At 41.7% G+C, this 25186-nt stretch overlaps 1 protein-coding gene across 2 annotated transcripts in view; it reads right to left on the bottom strand.

The window, feature by feature from the left end:
* The window catches only part of MAN2A2 (mannosidase alpha class 2A member 2), a 280528-nt gene that overhangs the window by 215383 nt on the left and 39959 nt on the right, over nt 1-25186 (bottom strand). For both annotated transcript variants that reach the window (XM_083184113.1, XM_083184110.1), the window contains exons 5-12: nt 18192-18375; nt 17055-17192; nt 14651-14770; nt 12173-12289; nt 11269-11455; nt 8405-8482; nt 5059-5268; nt 2306-2428 (exon numbers count right to left, since the gene is read on the bottom strand). In XM_083184113.1, coding sequence (XP_083040239.1) covers nt 2306-2428; nt 5059-5268; nt 8405-8482; nt 11269-11455; nt 12173-12289; nt 14651-14770; nt 17055-17192; nt 18192-18375 — 1157 coding nt within the window. The remainder of the gene's footprint in view (nt 1-2305; nt 2429-5058; nt 5269-8404; nt 8483-11268; nt 11456-12172; nt 12290-14650; nt 14771-17054; nt 17193-18191; nt 18376-25186) is intronic.

The raw sequence follows: 25186 nt of genomic DNA, 5'->3' as shown, positions 1-25186 counted from the left end.
ATAGGGAGGAGTAATAACGCCACTGTAAAGATCATTGGTACGACCTCATATGGTGCCCAGTTCTGGAGACCATATCTCCAGAAGTATATAAATATATTAGAGAGTGTACAAACTAAAATGGTGCATGGCCTACATCACAAAACTTACCTGGAAAGGCTAAAAGTTTATAACGTACAGTTTGGAGGAAAAAGAGAACACTATAGAAACTTTAAAAAATATATCCTGGGTTTTAACAAAGTACAGCAGGGAAATATTCTTCAAAAGAAAGAGAGGTACTTGTGTATTATCACGGCGCCCATCGCATCGCATCGCATGCCACTAATTAAGGTATGCGATGGCATGCGATGGGACCCGATTGAGTCTTTTCCCGGGCGTGAGAATACAATTTTAATATTGCGTCGCATCGCATGCCATTATAAAAGCATGCGATGCAACGCGATCATGCCCGATTTGGGCTTATTCCCATGTTAAATGCACCCCCCAGACCCGATTTTTAATTGTATACCACCCTGATGGGTAATGACTATGTTAAATGCCCCCCCATTGTTAACGCCACCCCACTATCAACGGCAACCCGAAGCATGGCGAGCGCAGCGAGCCCGCGAGGGGCGGCGGTACGCGTCCTCCGACCTTTTCATACCCCCACTATCCACGTCGGCGTGGAGTTGATTTTATATAGTGTGGCGAGCGCAGCGAGCCACCGAGCCTGAAGCGTGGTGAGCGCAGCGAGCCCCGCGAGGGGACGCGTAATATATGTGAAGTCATCCGCGCCCCCTCTCGGGGCTCGCTGCGCTCGCCACGCTTCGGGCTCGGTGGCTCGCTGTGCTCGCCACACTATATAAAATCAACTCTGCACCGACCTGGATAGTGGGGGTATGAAAAGGTCGGAGGATGCATTCCGCCTCCCCTCGTGGGCTCGCTGCGCTCAACACGATTCGGGTTGGCATTGATAGTGGGGTGGTGTTAACAATCGGGGGGCATTTAACATAGTCATTACCGATCACTGTGCGTATAAAATAAAAAATCGGGTCTGGGGGGGGGGCATTTAACATAGGAATCAGGCATCTGGGTGCCTGTGCGATGAAAAATCGTGTCCAATCGCGTTGCATCGCATGCGATGACATGTGCTGAGCCGGGCGCCGGGGGGTCTGCACATATGCGGTTATCGCTGACCCCACGCTGACCGCACTGCCCCGGTGGCAGTGCGATCAGTAGCCCATAGTCTACAGTGGGCTACAGTCATCTAAGAAAGGCGATAGCCCAGGGATGCGAAGCGCTGCTGCCTGATGTATCAACATCAGGCAGCTTGGCATCCCCAATAGAAATCTTTTTGGATGCGGCTGGTGGCGGTGCAGGGGGGATCGTAGCAGGGATTGGAGATTCCTGCTGCGGTCCCCCTTGTGTACATTAAGGTAATACTTAATATTTGCGGCAAACCCCCGAAAATGGGTGTTTTCGGGTATTTAGCTGCAAATATTTTTTTGATAAATGCAGCCCTTAAACATTTGAGTAATTAACCATGCTTGAGGTATGAATATACTTACACAAAAAAAAAAAGGATCAAATAGGGTTGAGGTGACCAAAAGGTAAATAAAAAAAAGGGTAGTCTTGATTGGCCAAATTGCTCTTACTTGCCGTCAAATTCTGTGTTTGTATGTCTGAGCAGCCATGACATACCCCTGAGTTCCCTCTGATTTGGCCTTCAAAAAGTTAAAGTTAATATTATAATCACCAAGCTGGAGTTATTTTCACTCGCTCTTATATATAATTATTTATACTCTTTACTATTTTTTTTTATCTCTTCTTATGTTGCTACTTAAATTAGGACATGGCACCTGAGTGAGGGCAATTGTGTGCATTTGCGCAGTTGTGTGGCAGATGTGGATTAGAGAGACATTTAGATCCTCTGCCATACTGGCTTGCAGATCCTTATGCTTAACCTTCAAAAAGATTACTATATAAAACAACCCAATGCACTCTTGTGGTTTTCTATACAAACATTATTGTCTCTTTAGGTCAGGGGTGGGGAACCTTTTTTGTACCAAGGGCCATTTGTATGAGGAAAAAATTCTTTGGGGGCCATATGTAAAAATTTCTCTTAGAAATTGTCCTGCTGCAGCTGTCTCACTGAATAGGACTGACAGTCTCCGGCTGCTGTTGATTAAGAGGAATCTCGCGAGAACTACGGACCTATTGCGAGAATTCCCCTGTACTTGACTCCCGGCAAAGCCACTGGGCGGGCCACTCAGACCGGCTACGGGGGCCGCATACCCCTGCTTTAGGTAATCATGTAAAATATTTTTACCTTAACAATGGCTTTATTCAGGATAACACCACTCTTCTTGGTGACCACTTGTTTGCTCTTCATGAAATGATCAATTAGCATTGGAATAGTGGGATAGGCTTCTCCTTCCAATCTATATAGATTCTTTAAAACAAAAAATAACTAATGATGGCTTAAAAAACTCTTTAAAACAAAAAATGATGGCTTAGAAATTCTTAGTGCACTAACATATGCTCAGTAAATTAAAGTATTGTGTAAGCAACTTTTACTGATTTCCTTAGTATTCTCCAAGCCTTATTCATATACACTATATGGACAAAAGTATTTGGCCACATCTGTTAAATATTGAATTCAGGTGTTGCCATAGGTGTATAAAATCAAGCACCTAGCCATGCAGTCTGCATTTGCTAGCAATTGTGATACAAAAGCGGAATACCATGTACAATCACAGAGCAGGGTCGACTGCTAAGGCACATGGTGCGTAAAAGTAGCCAAGAGTCCTGAAATTCCACTTACCTTAATGTAGAACAAACTGTGCAGGAGTTTAATGGAATGGGTTGGAATGGGTTTCCATGGCCCAGTAGCTGCATGCAAGCCTCACAACATCAAGCGCCAGTTGGAGTGGTGTAAAGGATGACGGGAGTGCATTACTCAGATGTGGCCAAATACATTTGTCCATATAGTGTTTATTCAGTGAATGGCAATCTTAAAGTTTCAGTCAACCAAGACATTTTGAACAATGCTATGCTTCCAACTTTATGGCAACAGTTTGGGGAAGGCCCATTTATATTCCAGTATGACTGTGCCCCAGTACACAAAGCATGGACTGTAAAGACATGGTTTAAGGAGTTCAGAGTCCAACATTAGTGTCTGACCTCATTAATGCTCTACAGTGTGAATGGGCAAAATTCCCACAGAAACACTACAAAATATTGTGGAAAGCTTTCCAAAAAGAGTGGACACTGTTATAGCTGCAAAAGGGACTCAAACTTATATTAAAGTATATGTATATAAATATACAGTAATGTCATTACAGCCTCTTTCTGTGTAATGGTCAGGTGTACAAATACTTATGTCTATATACTGAATGTAGAGACACAATTTTATTATGTCACTGGGGAATGACTTTTTATCTGATTTCCTGCAGCTAGAGATAAGTAATTTAGATGTGCTTGGTTCTTTTACTAAACAAGCACAAGTTTAGATTTATCTTACTGGCTACCCAAAACATGTGGCAGACTGACAGCCAATGATATGCTGGTTTTGAGGTTTGAACATAACCAATTAAACAACTTCCTTTGTCCCCTGCTTTGTTTGTTTCTTTCTCTATATACAGTACATGCACCTGGCTCCATCTCTGCTGGGTGCACTGGTATGAACATACACTGCAATGGGCAGTGACTGTCCAGTGCTACAGTTCAACCTGCTTCCATAGTCCATGGAGAGAGGTCATGCAGTGGCGTAACTAAGTTTTGGGCACCCTCCCCGCCGTTAGGGCCCCCGCCGCCGCCCCGCCAAGCACCCCCAATCCCCCGCCGCCCATGCAAACCCCCCCCAATCCCCTGCAGCCTTACCTATCGCGCTGGTCCCAGCGGCTCCGTTCTTCTGCTGAGGACCACCACAAAATGGCCGCCCCCATACAGCAGACAGTTTCAGAGAGCTGTGTGCTATATGGGGGCGGCCATTTTGTGGTGGTCCTCAGCAGAAGAACGGAGCTGCCGGGACCAGCGAGATAGGTAAGTCTGCGGGGGATTGGGGGGGGGGGGTGTAACTATAGCACCGCAGCCCCCAGCGCCCCCACATGCACAGCGCCCCCCCCCCGCAGTGGCGGGGGCTGCGGTGCTATAGTTACGCCGCTGAGGTCATGATGTTTCTCCAAAGTCCAGACTTCTGTCCAGTTCCCTGGTTAGGAACCATTTTATTGATCAGACAGATACTACTACCGTGTGGCATAATGTGAAATAGGCACTATTTCTTTGGGGGGATAATGTGTGAGAGGCACTACTACAGTGTGGGCATAATGTGTAAGGGCCATTACTACTGTATGGGCATAATGTGTACGGAGCATTACTACTGCAGGCAGAATGTGTATGTGGCACCAATATTGTGAGGGTATAATGTAGAAAGGACAGTACTACTGTGTGACATAAAATGTATAATAGTTACTATAGTGTAGTGCAGTGGTAGCCAACTCCAGTCCTTGAGAGCTACCAACAGTTCACATTTTCCAGACAACCTAGCTGCTGCAAAGGTGCACTCATTCTTCACTAACACATTTTAAATGATCCCCAGGTGGAGCCAATTACTTCACTTGTGATTCTGTGAGGAGATCTGGAAAACTTTAACTGTTGGTAGCTCTCGAAGACTTGAGTTGGCTACCCCAGGTATAGAGTAATGTGAATAACCAGCTCTAGTGTGTGGTATATTGTATATAAGGTGTACTACTGTGTGGTGTAAGATGAATTAGGAGTACTACTGTGTGGTATAATGTAAATAAGGGAAACTATTGTGTGGTGTAATGTGAATTGGGGCATTACTATGTGGTGTAATGTGAATAAGAGGCACTACTGTGTAGAGTCATTTGAATTGGGGGTACTATTCTGTGGCCATACCCCTTTCTGAAAAGACCATGTCCCGTTTTCAGCATCTACACCTTTGCTGTCCCTATTTAGAAAATGGGATGTGGTAGTCTGGAAGAGGACAACAGCAGACATATGTACAGATAAAGGTTACCAAGGTGTTGCATTGAATATTGTATAAAAGCGGTTACTTACATCTATACACTGAATGATAAAGTGTCTTGGCTGTCCATCCCACAGCACAGACAACACATATTCTTGTTTCTCTTTGCTTTCACGTACAAGGAAATCTCCATTGTTGGCTAACAAACCTAGGACCTCAGTCCGCGGAATGGCGCCATGGTACCAGCTCTGTTGACTGAGCGGCTTCTGGACATCTAAAATTAGTGGTAAAAGTGGCGGAAGCTGTAAAGAATCAAATAAATGATAAGATTGTAATGTCACCTTGGATAACAAAAACAATATATTTTCTTAGTTAAAACACTGCCTATATGTGAATTCATATTTTGAAATTGTATAGTTTAAAAACTTAGTTTACAATCTACTCATGTCTTTGATCCCGATCAGGCCTCTATCTGTATGGAGTTCCTATGTTACTATAATATTTTTCATGGGTTTTCTCTGGGGACTCCAGTTTAATTATGGATTGTAAGATCCATCGGAACACTGACTGAAGCAACAACAAGTTTGATCTGTGGTGGCTCCGCCTTGCAATGTAAGCTGTAAGGACGGGGACCCGGCATTCCACAGTATGGATCCGCTAGTGATGTCTCCTTTTGGCCCTGCAGTGACAACAGAGGATGTTGCTAATAATGCGCGGGTGTGTCAGCAAACATCAAGTGTACACACTGGACGACATTTGGATTTTATTGTTCCCACCTGTCAGAATCTGGGAAATCATATTATATCATCTGAAATATTTCTAATGTGTATAGGCCTTTATAGTAATTCAAAGGATCTGCTGGTTATGTCCTATATACCACAACCATATAACTGTTGATTAATAAATATTTGCAAATTGTATTTTGTATTATTTTATCAGGTTAAGTGCTACAAATTGAATATTGGCCACCTTGATAAAGACCTGGAGGTCGAAACGCGTCGATGCGGTGTTGCAAAAGTTTTTAAGGTATACTAAGTCTATGTTCTTTGCTGAGAGACCTTTTGCTGTTGGTGAGCGTTCCCGGGCATTTAACATCTGTTGCTCCCAGGCATAGGCCACAAGCAATCCATAAAAACTTGTATACGGGCTGTTTTTATTTCATCATTGTCTAAAAAATCCTTTTAAGTGTACCAAAAAAACTTTTTTTACCAATAAAATCATTTGGATACTCAATTTGGGAGCACGTCCCTTACTGAAAGATACCTTGATGAGAGGACCCCCATACACAAGAAAGTAAGCATACATGTGAAAAAATTAAAGATACCTTGATGTGCTTTACAAACACCTTTTATGTGTAAGCATACATGTACGTCACCCCCAGATTAATCAGGAGACACGTGGTGAACCTCTAGAGATATATTCACACTGGGAAAGAAAACTTCTAGTGGTCCAAGAAACCTGAAAATATTGTACCCCATTTGAAAAATTGGACTACACATTGTCTTTTTTTCCCCATTTTTTCCCCATGTTCCACTGAGAAAGAAAGCCAAAGACTCTTTAAAACCTGAACCAAAGACTGGGACGTAAGCACCATTGCCTAACTGTGGGCGCTCTTCCTTATTTTCTATTGTTTTGAATATTGGCCAAGCCCGACTGTCATGGAAAAAAGTGGTTAGTGGTGGGATTGTATATGATCCAGTCACACAAATTATTTGCACATAAAAAGGGAATAAATCTGTTTTGGGCGAACTGTGTAGACTCAGAGGGTGGTAATTAGGAGAGGCTAGGAGTGTGGTTAGGGAACTTTGCGTAAGTTGATTTGTTTTCAGGAATATTTAAATGTTTAGAGAAAAAGATAAATCCATAGAGTGTGTGCAGCACAAAAATGGTTCTTTTACTGGGAATGGAAGGTTGTGCACACTGCGATCGTGAAAACAGGGAGGTGGGTCTGAGCAGGGGGCGGTGCTACACAGCAGCAATATGGGAGAGAGGATGGGAAGGAACTGCTGCAGTAGTTCCAGGATAAGAGGACTATCCTGCAGCCAACTTATAAAGTAAGAGGGACTCGGTGGGTGTGGCCTGTATGTATGTATGCATGCATGTGTATAAGTGTGTGAGAGTTTGTGTGTGTGCGTGTTTTAGGCTTGCACACAAGAACTCAATCTGTGGAACACAAAGGTTGATCTTTAGGTCCCCCCAGTCTTACGCACCCTGTGCCCCCCTAAATCCTAGACCATAAAAAGATTATGACGGATATTTAGACCAAGGAGAGGCTTCTATTTATTGGACGGATTGGAATAATGAAATGATGTCTCTAGAAGAGAAGAGACATTCAGATTATACCAATATACAGTCACAATAACCTAATGAGTCAGCAGACCAACACAAATTCATTCTTCCACTTCTGCTTTAGAGGTTGCATTTGGTAATCAGAAGCACATCAGGAAGGATATTAACGTGCATGATATAAAGTAAAAATGAGGAAACTGCAATGTGCAGCTTCATGATTCAGGCAGGAGAAATGTCTGCCTGGAAATACAAGTATTTAAACGATACAACGAGAGTGAATAGCATCATCAGCCAGGCTGTGGTGGCAATTCCCTGTGATACGGATGGCATTTTGGTGGTATTGTGCATAACACTTATGATACGCAACCTCTTATAGTATAGAACTAACCCCAATAAACTGCATGTACAGTACAGAACATTACGGTATTGAGTAAGAATTGACTTTTAGCCAAATTGACTTGCTTGAAGTTTCAGGGCATTTAAAATCAGGCTTGAGTGCTGAGAAAGCATATACTGTATGCAAACGGGCGAGTTCAATATTAGCTCTGATCCAAGATCCAAAAGTCTTACCTTCTTTGGGCAGACATCTGGTGCCCTTCATTACCACTCATTTCATTCAATTAGTGCATCAAGGGGCAGATTTATTAAGCTCCGTTAAGTGATAAATTGTCTGGTTTTTATTACCGGACAAACAGCCCCTAACTCCTTACAGGCTTGGTTTGAAAAATGATAGGTAGGAGCTGATTGGCCGGTGATAAAAAACAGACTTCACTGAGCTTAATAAATCTACCCCAAGTTATAAAACAGCATGTGTTTGGAGCTGTACTACATTCTGTATGTGGCAACTTTAAAACACACTTTGATAAAATTACCCCATTTGCTTTGTGGAATACCATTCTGTACAGTTTTTTTTTATCTGTATACTGTAGAATGTATATTCTGTAAATAGATCTGGGACAACAACAGCAACAATGCTAATTTACTCTGTTCTATAATGTGAGAAATTCTAAACACGGCACACAAGGTGAAATGTCTGAAATTCTATGCAGAAGGCGGCTTTCATTAAGCTTACATAACAAGGTTTCTGACTTTCGATGGAAAGTTTGAAGTATGAACAAACAAAAAAAAAAAATAGAAATCATTACTTACAGAAAACTTGGGTCGAAAAATCCCAGAAATGTGATTTTTTATATTTTCTAGCTTCAGATATTTACCACTTTCTCGATCCTACAAGAAAGAAATTTTTTTTTTTTTAAATAAAAAACCAGAATATGCTTCTGCATTATGCATGTAAGGAATATATAAATATATTGTTCTGATATCTAAAAACTATTACACCAACTAAAACTGCAGTAAAGAAAGTACTTACTTTATATATGTGCCGTCCATACTTCCTATAGACCTTTACTTACAATGGGACTCAAGTACACTATAGTTCCCTATAATCAGTGAGGCAAAACATGCAAAAAAGTATAAGAGCAGGATGTAAGGAGAGAAGTGGGAGGATCCATTATAGTCATGCGGCTTTAAATAATCTATAATCTTTTTTTTGCTAAAATATTACCCTACATTGCACTATATGGGCTACATTTTGGTTGAACATAACCATTAGAAAGTGAGTATGGCGGGGCTGTTGTCATAACATCTGTTACATATGTATGAGCTCTGGAGACCACAAGTGTAAAATACATTTAAAAAAATTTGGCAAATGAAATCCTGTATTGCCATCCTGAGAGCGATTGCCTTATATAAACTTCGCACAGAGGTGGGGGAAGCTGCTGGGAACACTCCGGGCGACTTGTGGTGATTCTGCTGGGGGCGCTATCCTGTTAATCTGCGGTGGTAGTTGCCGCGCTGCTGTCAGCTGAAGACCTGTGCGAGCGCCATCTTGCTGCTGCTGCTGCTGTATGCCCGGGAGAGAAGTGCGCAGACCATCCTGAGCCTCCGTATCATACATGGTACCCTGCTGCGTGGCGCCCTATTCCTGGTGAGAGGGGTGAGGTACGCTGGTGATCTCCCTGAGTTTGTAGCGGGAGAGACCCGCTGCCGCGGTCCGCACAGGGGGAGCCAGCGCCATCTTGCTCTAATAAACTATTGCTGGACTGTGCTACTTGCTTTGGGCTGCTGCGATATCTGGGACTATTATCCTATTAACTGCGTCTCGGCAGCAGCGGTATTTTTGGCCCCATCTGCTGGATGTCAGTGTGAGGTGAGGTGTGGGGTGATTTGCAACTACCTGTCTATCGAAACTCTTTCATCTCTGTCCTTTCAACCAAGTGAGTGAGTATTACAAATACATATGGAAGCCTCACTATACCAGATCTTACAGGCTGTTAATGCCTCTGCAGACAGGCTTGACGCTAGGCTCGCGGATGTGCAGAGTGATATGCTCTCTTCCTACTGCAATGGTGTGAACTGTGCTAAGATGTCTGAGGACTTTATACCTGAATGCCCTGTTGCTGCAGCCCCCATGGCTCCTATGTCTCTACATACCCTGGATATGTGCTCTCAGGGAAATATATTTGCAGCTGAGATGCCACGGTATATCCCACCCAAGTGTTCTGCAAATGGTGAGGCTCATCCGGGATCGAATTCTTCATATCCAATGACAACTGCACAATTATGGGACCTTTTGTTAATCTATTCTGGACATTCTCCTGATCTGCTTTTGATGATTAAGTTATGTTTCTGGACTTTCACCTTTAAGTGCTCCAGTCACTCCTCTATTTATCCTTACGAAACCAGTAATCCCTACTTTATGCCATTCCCCTTCAGTGATACAGAGTGTTGGATTGCATGCTGTGACATCGCTTGCCCCATGGCCATTGCTCCTTTATTGATCTGGAACATATACCCACAGGGTCCTGGCTTGATAATTGGAAGCTCCTCTAACTCCCTGTCCTGCTATTTCACGTTTCACGACACCTGCTTAGGACTGCCCCACTTTCACATACTGTGCTCTGCATTGGGCTGGATATGGTCATTTTACCATTGTGGAACTTATCCTGATATCCCGTTTGATGATTGCGAGAATCCTGCTCCCATAACCGCTTCTGTTCCTGATTTTGAAGATTGACTAGTTTAATACTGTATACTAAATTCTGATTCGTGCTCTTCCATCCTGTTTGTTTTAAGAAATACGTCGATTATTTCCTAAGCTCTCTAGCTTATATGTCTGTGAGTGACAGTATAGCCTTACTTATACAGTTCTATACCATAAGTTATGTATACCCGCATTAATATGTCCAGTATACATTATCTTCAAATCCTATATATATATATATATATATATTTAATTTTTTTTTTTTTTTTTTTTGCCCCTGTCAGCTATTCGGTTAATATCCTTAACTGGGGGGGGGGGGGGGGGGGCAGTTAAATTAGGTAGTAGGGTTGGGAGGGGGTTTAGAATAGGTTTAGGAGTAGTATGTTGTAGGGATCCAGGTACACCTAAGTTGGGGGTGGGTAGTACAGGGTGGGGGGTTATGTGGAGGGTTGCTTTGGGTCCTTTGGGAGGTTTTTCCTTTTTGGGGTCTATTTTTCTCTACTAATGTTGGTTAAGCTAGACGGTGGGGTTACTGGTAGATGACTATCATACAATGCAGATCAATGGTGCTCAGTTAACTGCTTTACGTCATATCCATATACTTATACCATCCGACTATCCCTTTGCTACTGGGAACCTGGATGGCGCCTCCGGGTACCCCACTTTATATATGCTCACCTATATCCTGAGAAGATGATCTTCATTTTATATATATCCTACATGCTGTGAATGGATATGGTTGCTATTTTATGCTTATTCATATACGATATTCTAGCTGTTATATATCTCCTGTATGCACCTTTTTTATCTACTAGTACACTGCTGTCTATACGGGTTTATTTTATGTAATTTTTTTGTTTTTGCAAAATCAATAAAAATTATTTAATAAAAAAAAAAAAAAAAATTGCCAAATAATCGCACTTAATTCACACCAGCAATTTTGTTATTTTGGCACCACTTAACAACTTACATTGGAGGTGATAGACTGTTTATCATCCTGCAGCTGAAGAGCTGGAGGGGGATCTCCTGAGCCAATCTCATCCATCTTCTTCTTTAGAATGTCTTTCTGGCCCTGCAGTTTCGTCTTCTTACACAGAGACATGTTATATTGCAAAATGGCATCTTGAAGAGACTGGTACTTGGCCAAGAGATTAATCCTGTGTGGACAAACAATACACCGACTTACCTAATGGAGAACGCTCATTTCATAAATCATCAGTTACTGTTATTAAAACAAATGTATTTGCTATTTTAAATAGATTCAAATCAGAAGCCAAACAATGGGACAAAGAAGAAATGGGAGGGAGAGCACATGCTGGACATATAACCAGGGGAATGTACGATGCGGATGACATAATAAAATGAGATGTTCATATGGGGCAGTAATCACATCACAGCAGTTTTGGTTTTGTGTTTCCATTTTTCCTGGATAATGTATCAGTAAATACATTAGGTTATAAATAAGGATGTCCTGTTCATCAAAACATTCCACATACCTAAACAGAAAATTGTCATAAGTCTAATCGTTCTGGTAGCTGGCATACCAACCCAGTTACTAATGGAATAATATTGGCTTGTGACTACATGCACTAAGGTCATAAGTTGGCAAGATATTCAGTCTGATTCATTCCGGATGTCCTTATGATCGAACTGGGTTTGAGTCAGGCAGCTGTTCCACACATGTGGTGATTTTGGGCCAATTTGGTCTTAAACAATCAATGCTTATAGCAGCACATTGCAATATGTAAAATAGGAGATTAGGCAATGGGGCGTTTTTCCAATAAAACGCTTTAAGAACAATGGTCTGAAACCATATTGTGTCTTCAGTTCTGTTTGTTTGACAGTGCTAAATAAATAAAACTGCTGTTTCTTACTGGTCTCCTTGCTTCTTTTCCTCAACTGCAATCTCAGTTTGGAGCTGTGCTATTGTTGCTTGGTCATCATTAACAGATTCTGTGAATGTGGCAAGTTCATCTTCTACCGATGTCAATCTATACATGAATCATAAAATAGCTGATCAGTAAGACTAAAAAAGAAGAATATTTATATTTAGCACTTAGGAGTCATTCCAATTAGATGTTTACAAAAGCCAGTTTGTTTCATGAAATAATTTCATATGTTGCACGAATGCTCGCACTCAAGAAATACAAAATCCAATTACAATTACAATTACAAATGACAATTCCAATAGTCACTGTGAGGTTGTATGGTTTTTCTACAAAATGCCACAGAGTAAAAGTGTGTGAAAAAGAAGGGAAGCTATTTTAGGCCCCTCCCCAAAAAGTGACAAATGAGTTAGCAGGGCCACATAGAAGGCTATTAGTGGCCATAAGGGAAGTACTGGAGGTTTTTAAATGGTGTCAAATAGATGATTTGGTTTACTTTTTAGTAGTGATTGAAAATTTCTAGAAACCAAGTATTTTTTTTTTATCTATCTTTATATATGTCTACGCAACATTTTGGGGGTAGTGAGGTAGGTAAGGGGAGGGTTAATGTTAGCCTACCTTGGGGGGGGGGGGGGGGTTTAGGCTGTGGGAGGGTAGAATTATAGTTTGTTTAGTAGCTGCTGGGATTATGGCAATCGGGCTGCCGGCACTGGGATTATGACCCATTCTGAGTGTTTTTTTTAAAAAACTTGTAATAAAGGATACATAAAATGGGTTTTTGATCACTGCATCTTGTGTTAATTTATTATGAATTTTATGACAGAAATAAATTACAATGTCACTAACTCCCAAAAAGAAAAACAAAGGGTGTGCTCATATAAAATACTAATGATTTATTTTTTCATGCGGTCCCAAACCTATTGATAAAATGCAGGTAGACAAATATAAAACAATATTAAATATACTGTATAACATCAAAGTTAGTGACGTTGGTATTTATTTTGGTCATAAAACTCATAATAAATTAACACAAGACGCAGTGATCAAAAACCCATTTTCTGTTTCCTTTTAATTGAACATGACTTTACCAATCCTAGGATCAATTGCGGGATTAGTGTTATTAGATATTGATATACCACCCCTAGAGATTTAAAATTGAAATCCTCTAAATCTAATCCATATTAGTGCCTCCATTAACAAAAGTTGTAATAAACATTTTTGTCTCTCAATTGCAAGTTCAAAAACTCCTCTCCCATCAATACACCTCATTGTAACTGCCTATATAAATTTACCCCATTATAAAGCCTTTTAAAAAAGTTCACCTAAAAACTGACGTTTGATAGCAGTTTCGGAAGTGGCAAACATAGGTGTGTCCTGACTGCGGCAACTGTGTGACTTCACACGCAGCCATTGTTACCCGAAACACGGCTGGTCCGTGCCTGGCTTCGCACCTACTGTAGGTTGCATAGCCAGGAGGCAGCTGGTATTGTGTGAGCACTTTACTGTGTAGTGCTATACCATACATACAGGGGGAAATTTACTAAAGGAAATTTGTAAAAAATAGGTGTATTTGTATCCAGAAATACACTTATTTTTGACATTTACTATCCCGAAAATACTGAAATTCGTATTCGTATTGATAGCACATCAATACGACTACGAATTGCCGTATTTTCGGGATAGTAAATGTAAAAAATAAGTGTATTTCTGGATACAAATATACCTTATTTTTACAAGTTTCCTTTAGTAAATTTCCCCCACAGTGTTGAATCAATGTATTCAATAGAAATTACTATCAGCTACTGTATCACCACTTAAATGTTTGTTGTTTTGCGAGAGGAAGTGTCGCCATCAAATTTAGGAGGACACCAAACAATCAGAAAGAACAAATTAAGTATCAGGTGTTACAACAGTTGTATCCAGAAGTGCATCAACCCTAGAAGGGGATGGGCTACAGCAGCAGCATATCTGAATGGATTCTATTCCAATCACCTAAGGACAGGTTAATGAGACTACAGTGTGCACAGGCTCAAGTAATTGGACTGTTGAGGACTGGGAAACATTGCCTGGTCTAATGAACATGGTAGCATCCAAAGTTGGGGTAAACAACGTGAATCCATGGATCAATCCTGCCCTGTGCCAATGGTTCAAGCTAGAAGTGGTGGCCTTTGGAGTGAGAAATATTAGGTCCCTTTATACCAACTGAGCATTACTGATGATATAAGCTTGTCCTTCTGGCCACAGCCTGACCATCTCTAATAGCTACATTCAGCAGGATATAAAGTGCCAGGTGATAAAGCACATTCCATATAAAGTTGGTCCCATAAACATATCACTGGGAAACACATACACACAACATATTCCAACGCAAATACCGACATAACGTGACACTAATTCTTACACACCCATACAAAAACCACCCAAACATATGTATGCTGTCTCTACTGTCATGCCACCGATACATACGTATGCTGTACATTCTCTATGGTCAGATCATTCAGCTGAAGTTCGTCTTCCTCCAAATGGTCTGTCTCCTCCAGCAAACTTGTATCAAAGGTTACAGTGGCTGGGATGCTTGCTGTTGACCTATTTAGCAAACAAGATACTTTTTTGAAATACATAAAGCCTAACATAGATACCATGTGTGTACAAAACTTTACGTGTAGTGATAAACATTCAGCATATTTCATGTCTAATCCAGGGGGAGATTTATTAGATCTCGGAGAGATTAGAAACCAATTAGCTCTGTGTATTTTTTTCTAGCACAGGCTGTAAAATGACAGAATTTGATAGGTTGGTACTTTATCTCTCTCTCTACAGGATTTCTGAAATACCCACCTTCCCATAGTGTGGCCTGACTAACCCAACCATAACATAACCCCCATGTAAATCCCAAACTTGCCCCTACTCTACTCTACTCTACTCTACCTGGTCTCTAACCACAGGACCCTTGATTTCTCGGCTAGGCAAAAACTTCAGCCTAACGTAAAAATATACAGACTGATACAGTGCTTATGGCATCTTCATATTTAGGTTTGGTTTGCACTGGTGTAATAGTGTGACTCAGGTGTGACTAGGCTGCTTTTAGACACAAGTTGCACTTTTATTTTTAAGCCTACCTCTGCCCTACCCCCAATATCCACACAGACCTTTATCGTTGCATTTTGTCAACTCAAATACATAAACATTTACATATAATTCCATTAACTTTCATAGAAAACTAAACTACTACGGAATTTTTACAGTTCCTACAGAAAACAGACATTTACATAATATTATATTTGGTGTGGAATAGTTAATCAGACCACGAAGCCCTGCTAAGGCAAATGTTATGGTTTGCAATAACAGAAGGAAGGAAAGCAATGACATTAGGGACTTATCTCAGCATGGATAGCTAATTAGAGAATTAGCAATCCTTCTATTTGAAATTTTGCAAGGGAGGAGTTATCCTTTCTTTTTGGCCAGTGACTGTGATTACAGGCAAGTGATTTTTCACTAATAAGTGAACCATGCTGAATTAGGCCTTAGTTAAGCTGTGTGCTTTTAAAAGACTGGAGGGCATTGTTCCATTTTACTATGTTTAGCAGCAGGGGTGGATTGGTAACCGAATCCTGGCCAGGAGAAATCATAGAGCAGCCCGGGGGGGTGGGGGCAGGGAGACATAGTTGCCCGGGGGACGACGACGATGGTGCTAATGGGATGCCGGGGGAGGACTTACTTTGTGCAGGAATGAAGACTGGCTGGCTGCTTTAGTGTCAGACCTGCTTGGCTCTGCAGCGCAAAACACCATGGGAGGAGGAGGAGCTGCTGCATTTGGGCATGGGCAGTAGCTCTCACCGCCCGTCGCCATCTTCATCACTGGCAGCCATCCCAGTCACCCTTTCTCCACGGCGCCTATCGGCTAACATACTAGGTATGTCACTCTGCCGCCAGGAGTTAGTGGCTGCAGTTAGGGGCCGCGGCCCAGCCAGGGGAGACAGCGGCGGCCCAGTAAGGGGGAATCCGCCCCTGTTTAGCAGTGCTTATTCACTGTGGTACATTTACAAAAGTGGAGATGTTGCCCAAAGCATCTAACCAAATTCTACTTATCTAACACCTAAGCCTCTCCTCTTCTATAAACCGATACCTTAGTAAATCACCCAGATCTGTGATATATCTGTGTTATAAAATTAAGGTGTAGACTGTGTACAAGGTAAATAATCATTTATTGAGAGAAAGTTATACATTCTGAGAAAATGAAAAAGGCTGGTGAACATACCCTTACCTAACTCTGCCTGTGTAAGAATATTGCATTTTGATGCGAGTGCAGATGTGACTGAAAACGCATTCAGGGGTTAGTCAGAGCTGATCACTGTTGTAGCGCCCATGCATGAGGCCAGAGACAAAAAAGTACAAAAACTGTAATCGCAACTTTGCTGACAGGAAGCAGCACCTGGGGGTGGTAACTGGTCGTTTTCTGGGAGTGTCAGAAAACAATGCAGGCATACCCAGGCGGTTTCAGGTAGTGTCGGTGACGTTGCTCCGGCCTCGAGCAGCCTGTCTCATTAGCAGACTTGCAAAAGGCGGGTTTTCACTCTGTCTAGGCAGCGACTATCTGATCATTGGGATCTGCGAAATTGAACAGCATGATCAGGTCTGCGTAACCACCTCAATTTGACACCGATTTTATGCACCCATTTCTAGAACATAAACAATGTGGCTTTCCATAAGATATGTCAACAGACATAAGTTTATATATGCAATGCAACAGCCATAAAGATATAATCAGGTAACACGTGGCTGATCCTGACATTCACAAGTGAGACTTTCTGTTTAGGGTTTGGGCCAAATGGTCAGACTAGGATGCTGTTAATGTGGGCAAGCTTTCTACCTGTTCATTTGGATGAAGTAGTCATACTCTCTAGCAGGCTGGATGTTGAAAATGGCATTATTTATTTCCTGGTGAACAGCTGCCACTTCTTCTTGTACTAGACTTGAGACTTTGTAGTATTCTTGCATAATGTCTTTGCTGAAAAGTAATAGAGGAAAGATGAGTGACATATCCATATCTGCCGTCCTAACATACATAGGTACTGTATAGCTTGTAACTCTAATCTGCATTTTGCACCTCAAATTATATGTATTTATAGATGAGTTTCCTGTTATTACTCAGAAAACACAGATTATGCTTACACAAAAAGAGACTTTGGGGGTATTCAATCCCCGCCGCTAGTTTTGAGGGGGAAAATAGCGTGGGCACCAATTCTGTTCAATGCTGTCTTTCCTGACAGCATTGAAGAGGCAGATTGACAGAAAGGGCCTGACTTTTAAGTTGGGCACGTTTTGCTGTCGGGCCCGTGGATTGTCGAGATCACGGCCGTATCTCGAAAATCCATGGCCGTTTTCGTGGGCACGCGCCCTTTTTGCCGATCGGTAGGTGAGACATTAAATTCTGCCTGCCGATGAACAGGCGAGCAGGCCGAGAACAGGCCAAGGTCACGACTGCCGGGATATCCCGGCAGTCGTGACCCGGGATTGAATTCCCCCCCTTTATTTTCAGGCTCAGAAAAATGCTTCACTATCTTCCATTCCAAATTTGGGTAGGGACAAAGTGGTGCCACAGTAGCCTCCTATGCTCCCCTCTGAAAAGTGCACAATACAGGGGCTCTGGTGGGCACATGTGATCCGACAGTCATTTTTTTTCTCTTTTCTTAGCAGAACGGTGACCCAAGGTGGAAATACGAGGACCTCAGGTGGGGAATCCATTACCTATGGTCCCCATAGCAGCTGTACACATGACAGTGTGTAGGCCAAGTGTGGGCCATTTTGACCATCAGTGAGTCCACAGACTAGAAGTTACAGCCACTCTGGCTTGAGACAATTGGCTGTAAGAACCAGTGTGTATAAACACCTTCAGCTTATGCCCATGCATAGTTACTGTACATTCCTTAAACATGAACTACAAAAGATACAACCAACATGAAAGAAAATATCTGAATAAGTTAGTTTTGTCTTGGTTTATGCATACAGGATAAGCACCATCTTCTCATGGAGGTTCTGCATGGATTCATGTAAGCTGGGCAGGCTTAGACTGTAGTGGTGCCCATAGTGAAGTTTGGCAGCTTTGACGGCCAAGATATACTGGTTGTGGAGTGTGTGCAGCTTCCAGGTGTTCTTAACATATCTCTCCTTAGCTTTGTCACGGTCCTTGTCTGTAAAAGACATGTATACAGTATTTAGGTTGTGTCCCACAGCAACATAATGAATACAGTTATTTAAAGATTAAAGACATAAATATCTGTTTCCTTTTTTTAATTGTATTACTTTTTAATGAATAAATAAATATGCAATAAAATATTATTAGAAGTGGTACCACTACGGAGTGTGGGTCCTGTACTTTGTGGTAGTGGCCTGTGGAACATAGGAGTATACACTCCTACACTATCGCTCCAGATGTAGAAGTAAAAAAACTGGGGAAAAGATAAATACAATTTTAATATCATCATTTATGTCTGACCATGCTGCCAATCATCATCATGCTGTCATGGTGACAGTGGTATTTTTATGTGGAGGCCTGGTGTTGTGTAGTCCCATCCTCCTCATTATTTATATGTCCCTAATACAGATGCACACCCTCTGGGAATCATTTCCTGCCCCTTTATCACAGCTGCTATCCAGCAATTGTGGGTCTCACAAGATAGCAGCTCCTGCTGCTAAAGTGGTGATTGTAAAGGAAGGGACCTGGTGCAGGGAGGAAGGGAGGGGGGTCCAGACTGATGTTATCTGTCACACACACACACGCACACACACACACACACACACACACACAGAATAAGGCTACATGATTGGTATTCATATTACATCTAGAGATGCATCCAGCTCTGCACAGGTAGTTTACCGGTACTTTATGTCCCTGATTTACATGAAGTGTTTTTAGATTTTGATACAAGGAAAAACTTTTGCTTTTGTTTGATCTAAATCTTCCTTCTCTTGTAGAAATGAAAGAGATACAAATTAATTCTACTATGTGACCATCATTTTCTATAATCTAGTTATTGAAAAAAAAGCACATTTTAGCTTCAGCACTCAATCTGCAATCAGCCAATGAGGATTAGTGTGTGTCAGCAAACAGACACCATAAAGTCATGTGATTACTCACAGGTGTATGTGCGCCGCCTTGGGGATCTGTCTTAGTTTGCAATTACATAAACAAGCGCTTAGCGTATTCTATACATTGCACTGTTACATTATTGCCTGGTATCTTGTCAATTCATTATTTCAACACAGTTCAACATTTCAATAGGAGCCACTTGAACATCCTCAGATATCAACATCTGTAATGTCACAATGCTGAAGGTCTACATGGTCAATGGCAACATGCTAAGTATGTTGTCATCGCGGCCATGTCGACATTCTCGTATCCACTTGACATATGTCAACTTAACATACTACAACCATCTGTGATTATATGCCATGAAGTAACATTTACACTACAGCCTGCTATATGTGTGCTCATAAAGAGGCTTAGGAACTAGTGTTACATCACGTCTTAGAGCTTCTTCCCAGATGTGCTGGTAAGCCTGCTATAGGAACATTCAATATATGAAGAACACATGTAAATGAGATGCAATGGTATAGACAGTGGGGAAAGGGCCCCTATCATGGACAAAGGACTTGACATTATCTATGGGTCACATAACTGGGATCACGCCAATGAAATATCACCGCACCTTGGAAACTTTATTAATAGTTGTTTGCTTTGATTTGGTCTTTATCTTTTACAGAAGAAAATTGATGTCAATATGAGACTAGGGCCAGTTAGGCACGGTTAGTAAGGTATATTTCAGGAAATAGCTTTAATACAGAACTGAGGCCAATCTAGGGGGGCAGATTTATTAAGCTTGTGAAGTAATAAACTGTCTGGATTTTATCACCGGCCAATCAGCTCCTACCTGTCATTTTTCAAACCAAGCCTGTAGCTTCACAGGTAGGAGCTGATTGGCCGGTGATAAAAAAACAGACAGTTTATCACTTCACCGAGCTTAATAAATCTACCCCTCTGTGTCTGTTTTTTATCACCGGCCAATCAGCTCCTAACTGTGAAGTTACAGGTTTGGTTTGAAAAATGACAGGTAGGAGCAGATTTGCGAGTGATAAAATCCAGACACTTTATGGCAGGTATTCAATGAGGCCGGCGAGGGGGTTAAACAGCGAGGATTGCAGAAAACCAGCGATCCTCGCTGTTTAACCCCCTTACCAGCCGCTCGCATTATTCAACGTTCCGGGGGAATCCTCGCCGTCACAGGAAGGCGAGAATTCCCCCAAAAAGCGAGACCCGCGGCTAATGCAGAAAACTCGCTGTATTTAGCCGTGAGTCTCGCTGCTTCTGGAGCCGCATACACCAATTCCCCCTCAATCAAAAAACGGAGCGAGGGGAAATTGGCATATGAGGGGGGAATACTGACAGGGTGAGTGGTGACAGCGAGCAGGAAGCCCTGCTCGCTTTCGCCGCTCGCCCACAGCATTGAATACACCCCTATCACTTCACCGAGCTTAATAAATCTACTGCCTAGTTATTTAATGAAGAGTTAAAGTATCCAAAGTGCTCAACAAAAGGTGTTAATAAAATAGCTATAGTTATGTTACATTAAAGGCAAGGTCCTACACTCAAAGATAATGTCTACATGACATGAGAAACAAATAACTGCAAGTAACAGTTGTAAGTACTGTAGAATTTTAATTATGCTAATGACTAAAAATACATTTCCCACTTACTCAGTCACTTCTAAGTAACTGCTGCTCTTTCTCGGTCTCACTGACTAAGTGCATTCCATTAATAGAGTATTGGAAACTGCTTCCTCTGGTTTCAGTGCTAGAAATGTTTTAAATTTGCAAAAGAAAAAGAAAAACAGGGAGAGGGGGCTAAATGGGATGACCAATAATAAGATCCAATCTCGGTGACTGCAGCTACACATCCAACCCCCTTAAGCCCACTAGAGTTGCCACATGTAGCTGTTTTATCTACAGGTCCCAGTGAGAGAGCATAGGCTAGGGTGAGTTATTTCTTTAAAATGTAAATTACTTATCCCTTGTATCCGGTACCAGCAGATTAATTTCTAGGTTACACATAGGGTTTATCGTACCCCTGTTTCCCTTCATAAGGTGACCTTGCGCCCAGATTCCCTTTGTCCAAAATGTGGGTTGGAGGGGGCTGACTTTCCGCATGGGCCATAGACCTGTTCACCAATATTTGCTGCTTGGTCTGAAGTATGGAAGGATTTAGTACTAACTGAACCGACTCTCCCCACACTTTTATGTATATTCGGGTTGGATTTGGAGGAGACACACTCTTTGTTGATGTACCGTTATGTCCTTTGACTCACTACTTTGGCCAAGGTTCTAATTGCTAGGAAATGGCTTGATCCTGAATCACCTAATATTTACCATTGGATGATACTGTTATTTTTGTACTGTTTTTTTTTAATCTGACTCATATTTTAATCTTTTAGCACAAATTAATTCAGAAGATGGTCTCTCTTATTCTCTCCATGCTTCTCAATCTGTTTCTTTATGCCCCATATAGAAAATGCATGCACAAAGTGTATCAACATACTTAATCATGTCTATCCACTTTCTCTGGTACCTATTAAGCCTTATAGGCCTAGCCAAGTAAATGCATCTCTGTTTTCTTGGTTTGTTTTACTTATGATTCTCGACACATGCCATATACATGTAATGATCATGTATTCTTTAGTGGTCTACCTTTGTACTGTTGCTTACAATATACAAACGTTATGTCTTTGCAATGATGCCGCACTTATGTACATCAAATTTTTGTTTGGTTTTGTTCTCTGTTTTATGCATATGAAAAACATAAAATAAAAACTACTTCATTTAAAAAAAATGTAAATGACTGCAGCTCCATTTCCTCCTCCTGACAGTCATAGTTATCAAATCTCAAATAAATGTTTAATATGCTGGGGATGGAGAGCTCTACAGGTCACAAAAGCTTTGTTTGCATAATCTACTAATCCATACTTCAGTATACATGTATGTACATTGTACTTATTCATACATATATGTGTAATGGGGCCTATACACGTAGCAATTTAGGGGCATTTTCTAAGTGATCTCACTAGATAGTTTAGAAAATACACCTACATCGCTATGTGTGTAGAGGCCATAGCGAGGTGCGGCCCTGCATGTTGCTATTGCCTGGCGATCAATATTCAACATGCTGGATATTAATCTGTCAAGGCCAGTGTTCTCACCGGAGAACACTGGCCCTTACAGATCTCTAAGCACACAGTGCTGACACATCTCTGTGTGCTGAGCAATCTTGCTGAAGCGTTCCGCGCAATCTAAACACTAAAGGGGCCTACACATGAGCCTCATGAGGTAGAATCCTTTAGTATTTATTGTAACTGTCGAGAGAAGAGAAAAAAAACAGCAACTGAAATTTATAGCAGGAGTCTGCAGTGATTAAGAGAAAGATAATAAGGGTTGGAATTTACAGCATTCGTCACAACAGCAATGTTGGGATGCAATTTTACATTATAATTCCTGCTGTATGGAGATTCAGTAGTATTTACTGTAATGCCGCTGCTGCCACCCCTGCCACCTGCCAGGACCTCACCTGCCGCTCCTGTAGCAGGTTCCCGCACCTTGTCTGCGGTCCCGGCTCCCCTGTCCCCACCTGGCTTCTGCAATGCTTCGTTCTTATCTAAACAGACCATCACAAAATGTCCACCCCCATACAGCAGACAGTTTTTGAGTCTGCTGTATGGGGGCGGACATTTTGTGATGGTCCATTTTCGTTAGAAGCTGAAGCCGGGACCGCAGACAAGGTGTGGGAATTTACTGAAGCAGCTTTTGGAAGGGTAAGGGGGGGGATGTAACTTTACTAGGGGGTGGGTTAACTGGGGGAGCAGGTGGGCGTTGCTGAAATATCGGCGGGGGCGCAATAATTGTAATTACGCCACTGAGCAGGATTCCCCCACAAACAAGTTACAACTTACAGGACAAGTTGAGTTCTGAGAGAGACCCAAGTATGCTACATCATCAAATTAAATAAAATGTGTTTTCTAATCTCGGAATTTCAGGGAGGAAACCTATGATTTGCATTTACACATTACTGAATGACAAAATGTTGCCACATTTAAAGCTGATCCAATTATGAATACAAGGGTTAAATGGTGCCCAGACACACCTTGTTTGAATAAAGCACTTCCAAACTGCTATTGGTGTCCATCCTTACGAGAGGAGAGAGTATGCCTTTAGAGCTTACCGCAGGGTTGGGCTTCTGCAGGCTAAAGTTCCAAATTGAGAAGCCCTTTATTAGCACTATGCTCTTTTCAGAAGCAACATGCAGCTTTGGCATCTGTATTGAAGAAGGCTAGTCTGAAGGGGACACTTAATGTGGGTAGGAAATATAGGATAATAATTGAATGTGGGAATGAGGGTGATAGTTAATAATTTAACTGTGGGTGAGGGTTTTTACATTTTCTGACCTTCCTTTGCTTTCAAGTCTTGAAGTATTCCCTAAAAACTTTCACAAGCCATCTCTGGTGGGTTTGTGTAACTGCAGCCTGTGTCCAGTGTGCAGTCTCACCTGTCACAAAATTAAGCTATTAGCTCTGCCTTTGTGTCAGGCTGCCCACCTGCAGTGACTCTCCTCATTAAGGGGGCTTGTCCTTTTAGTGGTTTTGATTGGGTATTGTTCCCTTTATAACCCAGCCTGCCCTAGTCTCCAGGCAGGTTATACTCAGTCTTTCCTGACAAACCCTGATCCTGACTCTGATCTAGTCCCGACTAGCCTGTGTAACCCTGAGATACTCTGAGCTTGGTGTTGCTATGAAAGTGCCTGTTCCTGTATACTGCTGTAATACTCCTGCATATTCTTGTATACCTCTCCTGCATATTCCAGCCTGTACCTACTCTAACAGAGCTTCTGCTTTAGACCTGTTTGATATACCTTGCCCTGTCTATATCTGCTCATACTGAGCTTCTGTTTATTTCTTGTGTACATACTGCAGTCTCTTATTGTCTCCCTTGTGTACTTTCTCTTATTGAGCTTCTGTGTATACGCCTGTGTTTACATGTCAGTACATCTGCTACTAGCACTGCTCCCCAGTACAGTCATTGTACCTAATTGTGTTGCTATTAACAGCTACTTCATGTCCAAAGCCTGTCTGCCACAGTGGTCCCATGCCAGTTGCACATGGTTGTGTGCTAAAGTTATTGTTTGTCTTGTAGACCTTCGTCCTGTGTCCCAGTCTGACTCTAGTCCTGTATTTGCCTTGCCCAGCCTCCTGTAGCAGTCTTGTCTAACTTAAAACTTTGCAGCACTCCAGTACCTGGTGGATCTAATTCACTGGGGAAAAGTGGCTGTTATAGGCAAAGCTTGCAGGAAGCTTCAAAGACTGCTGGGCAAGAGCAACAGCGCCAACTAATACCACCTTGGTTGCAACCCTAACATTCTACAGCTTACCAAATTCCTCAGCCATTTTAAATTCCTTTTTAGCTGATTATCACTATGCTACAAAAACTTACATTTATTCTTCTTCTTCTACAATAATAATAACAACCTAAAGAGATCAGAGACAACCACCCCCCCCCCCCAATTAAGTGTAACAATATGCAATAAATGGTTTTTCATCATATTTAAAACTGCTCTTTTCTTACAGTCCTCTTGTCATGTTGTGTATCTGTTAACACTCTTGTTTTGCTTGTCTTGTTTTATTACTGTTTAGCCTATAAAAAAATGTTGGTGCTATTTTATGTTTAATCATGTGTAGTGCTAACTAATGTAATGCTGGAGGCTATTTCATATAATGGTCACAGTGGGGCCTGTTTATAGCTGGCGTTTGGACTGTCCACTTAATACTAAGGTGGATTGTGGGCTATTATTTACATGTGAAGCAGAGTTGGGTTAGATGAAGCTTATTGTTATGTTGTCAACAGTAATACAGATGCCATATATGTCATTTCTGTGTAGTGAATTTTATTAGTTCAGGCTGTGAA

The sequence above is a fragment of the Crinia signifera genome, chromosome 4, assembly GCF_055691185.1.
Source record: "Crinia signifera chromosome 4, ASM5569118v1, whole genome shotgun sequence".
In the NCBI taxonomy this organism is placed as follows: domain Eukaryota; kingdom Metazoa; phylum Chordata; class Amphibia; order Anura; family Myobatrachidae; genus Crinia; species Crinia signifera.
This window is presented reverse-complemented; position numbering and strand designations above follow the sequence as displayed.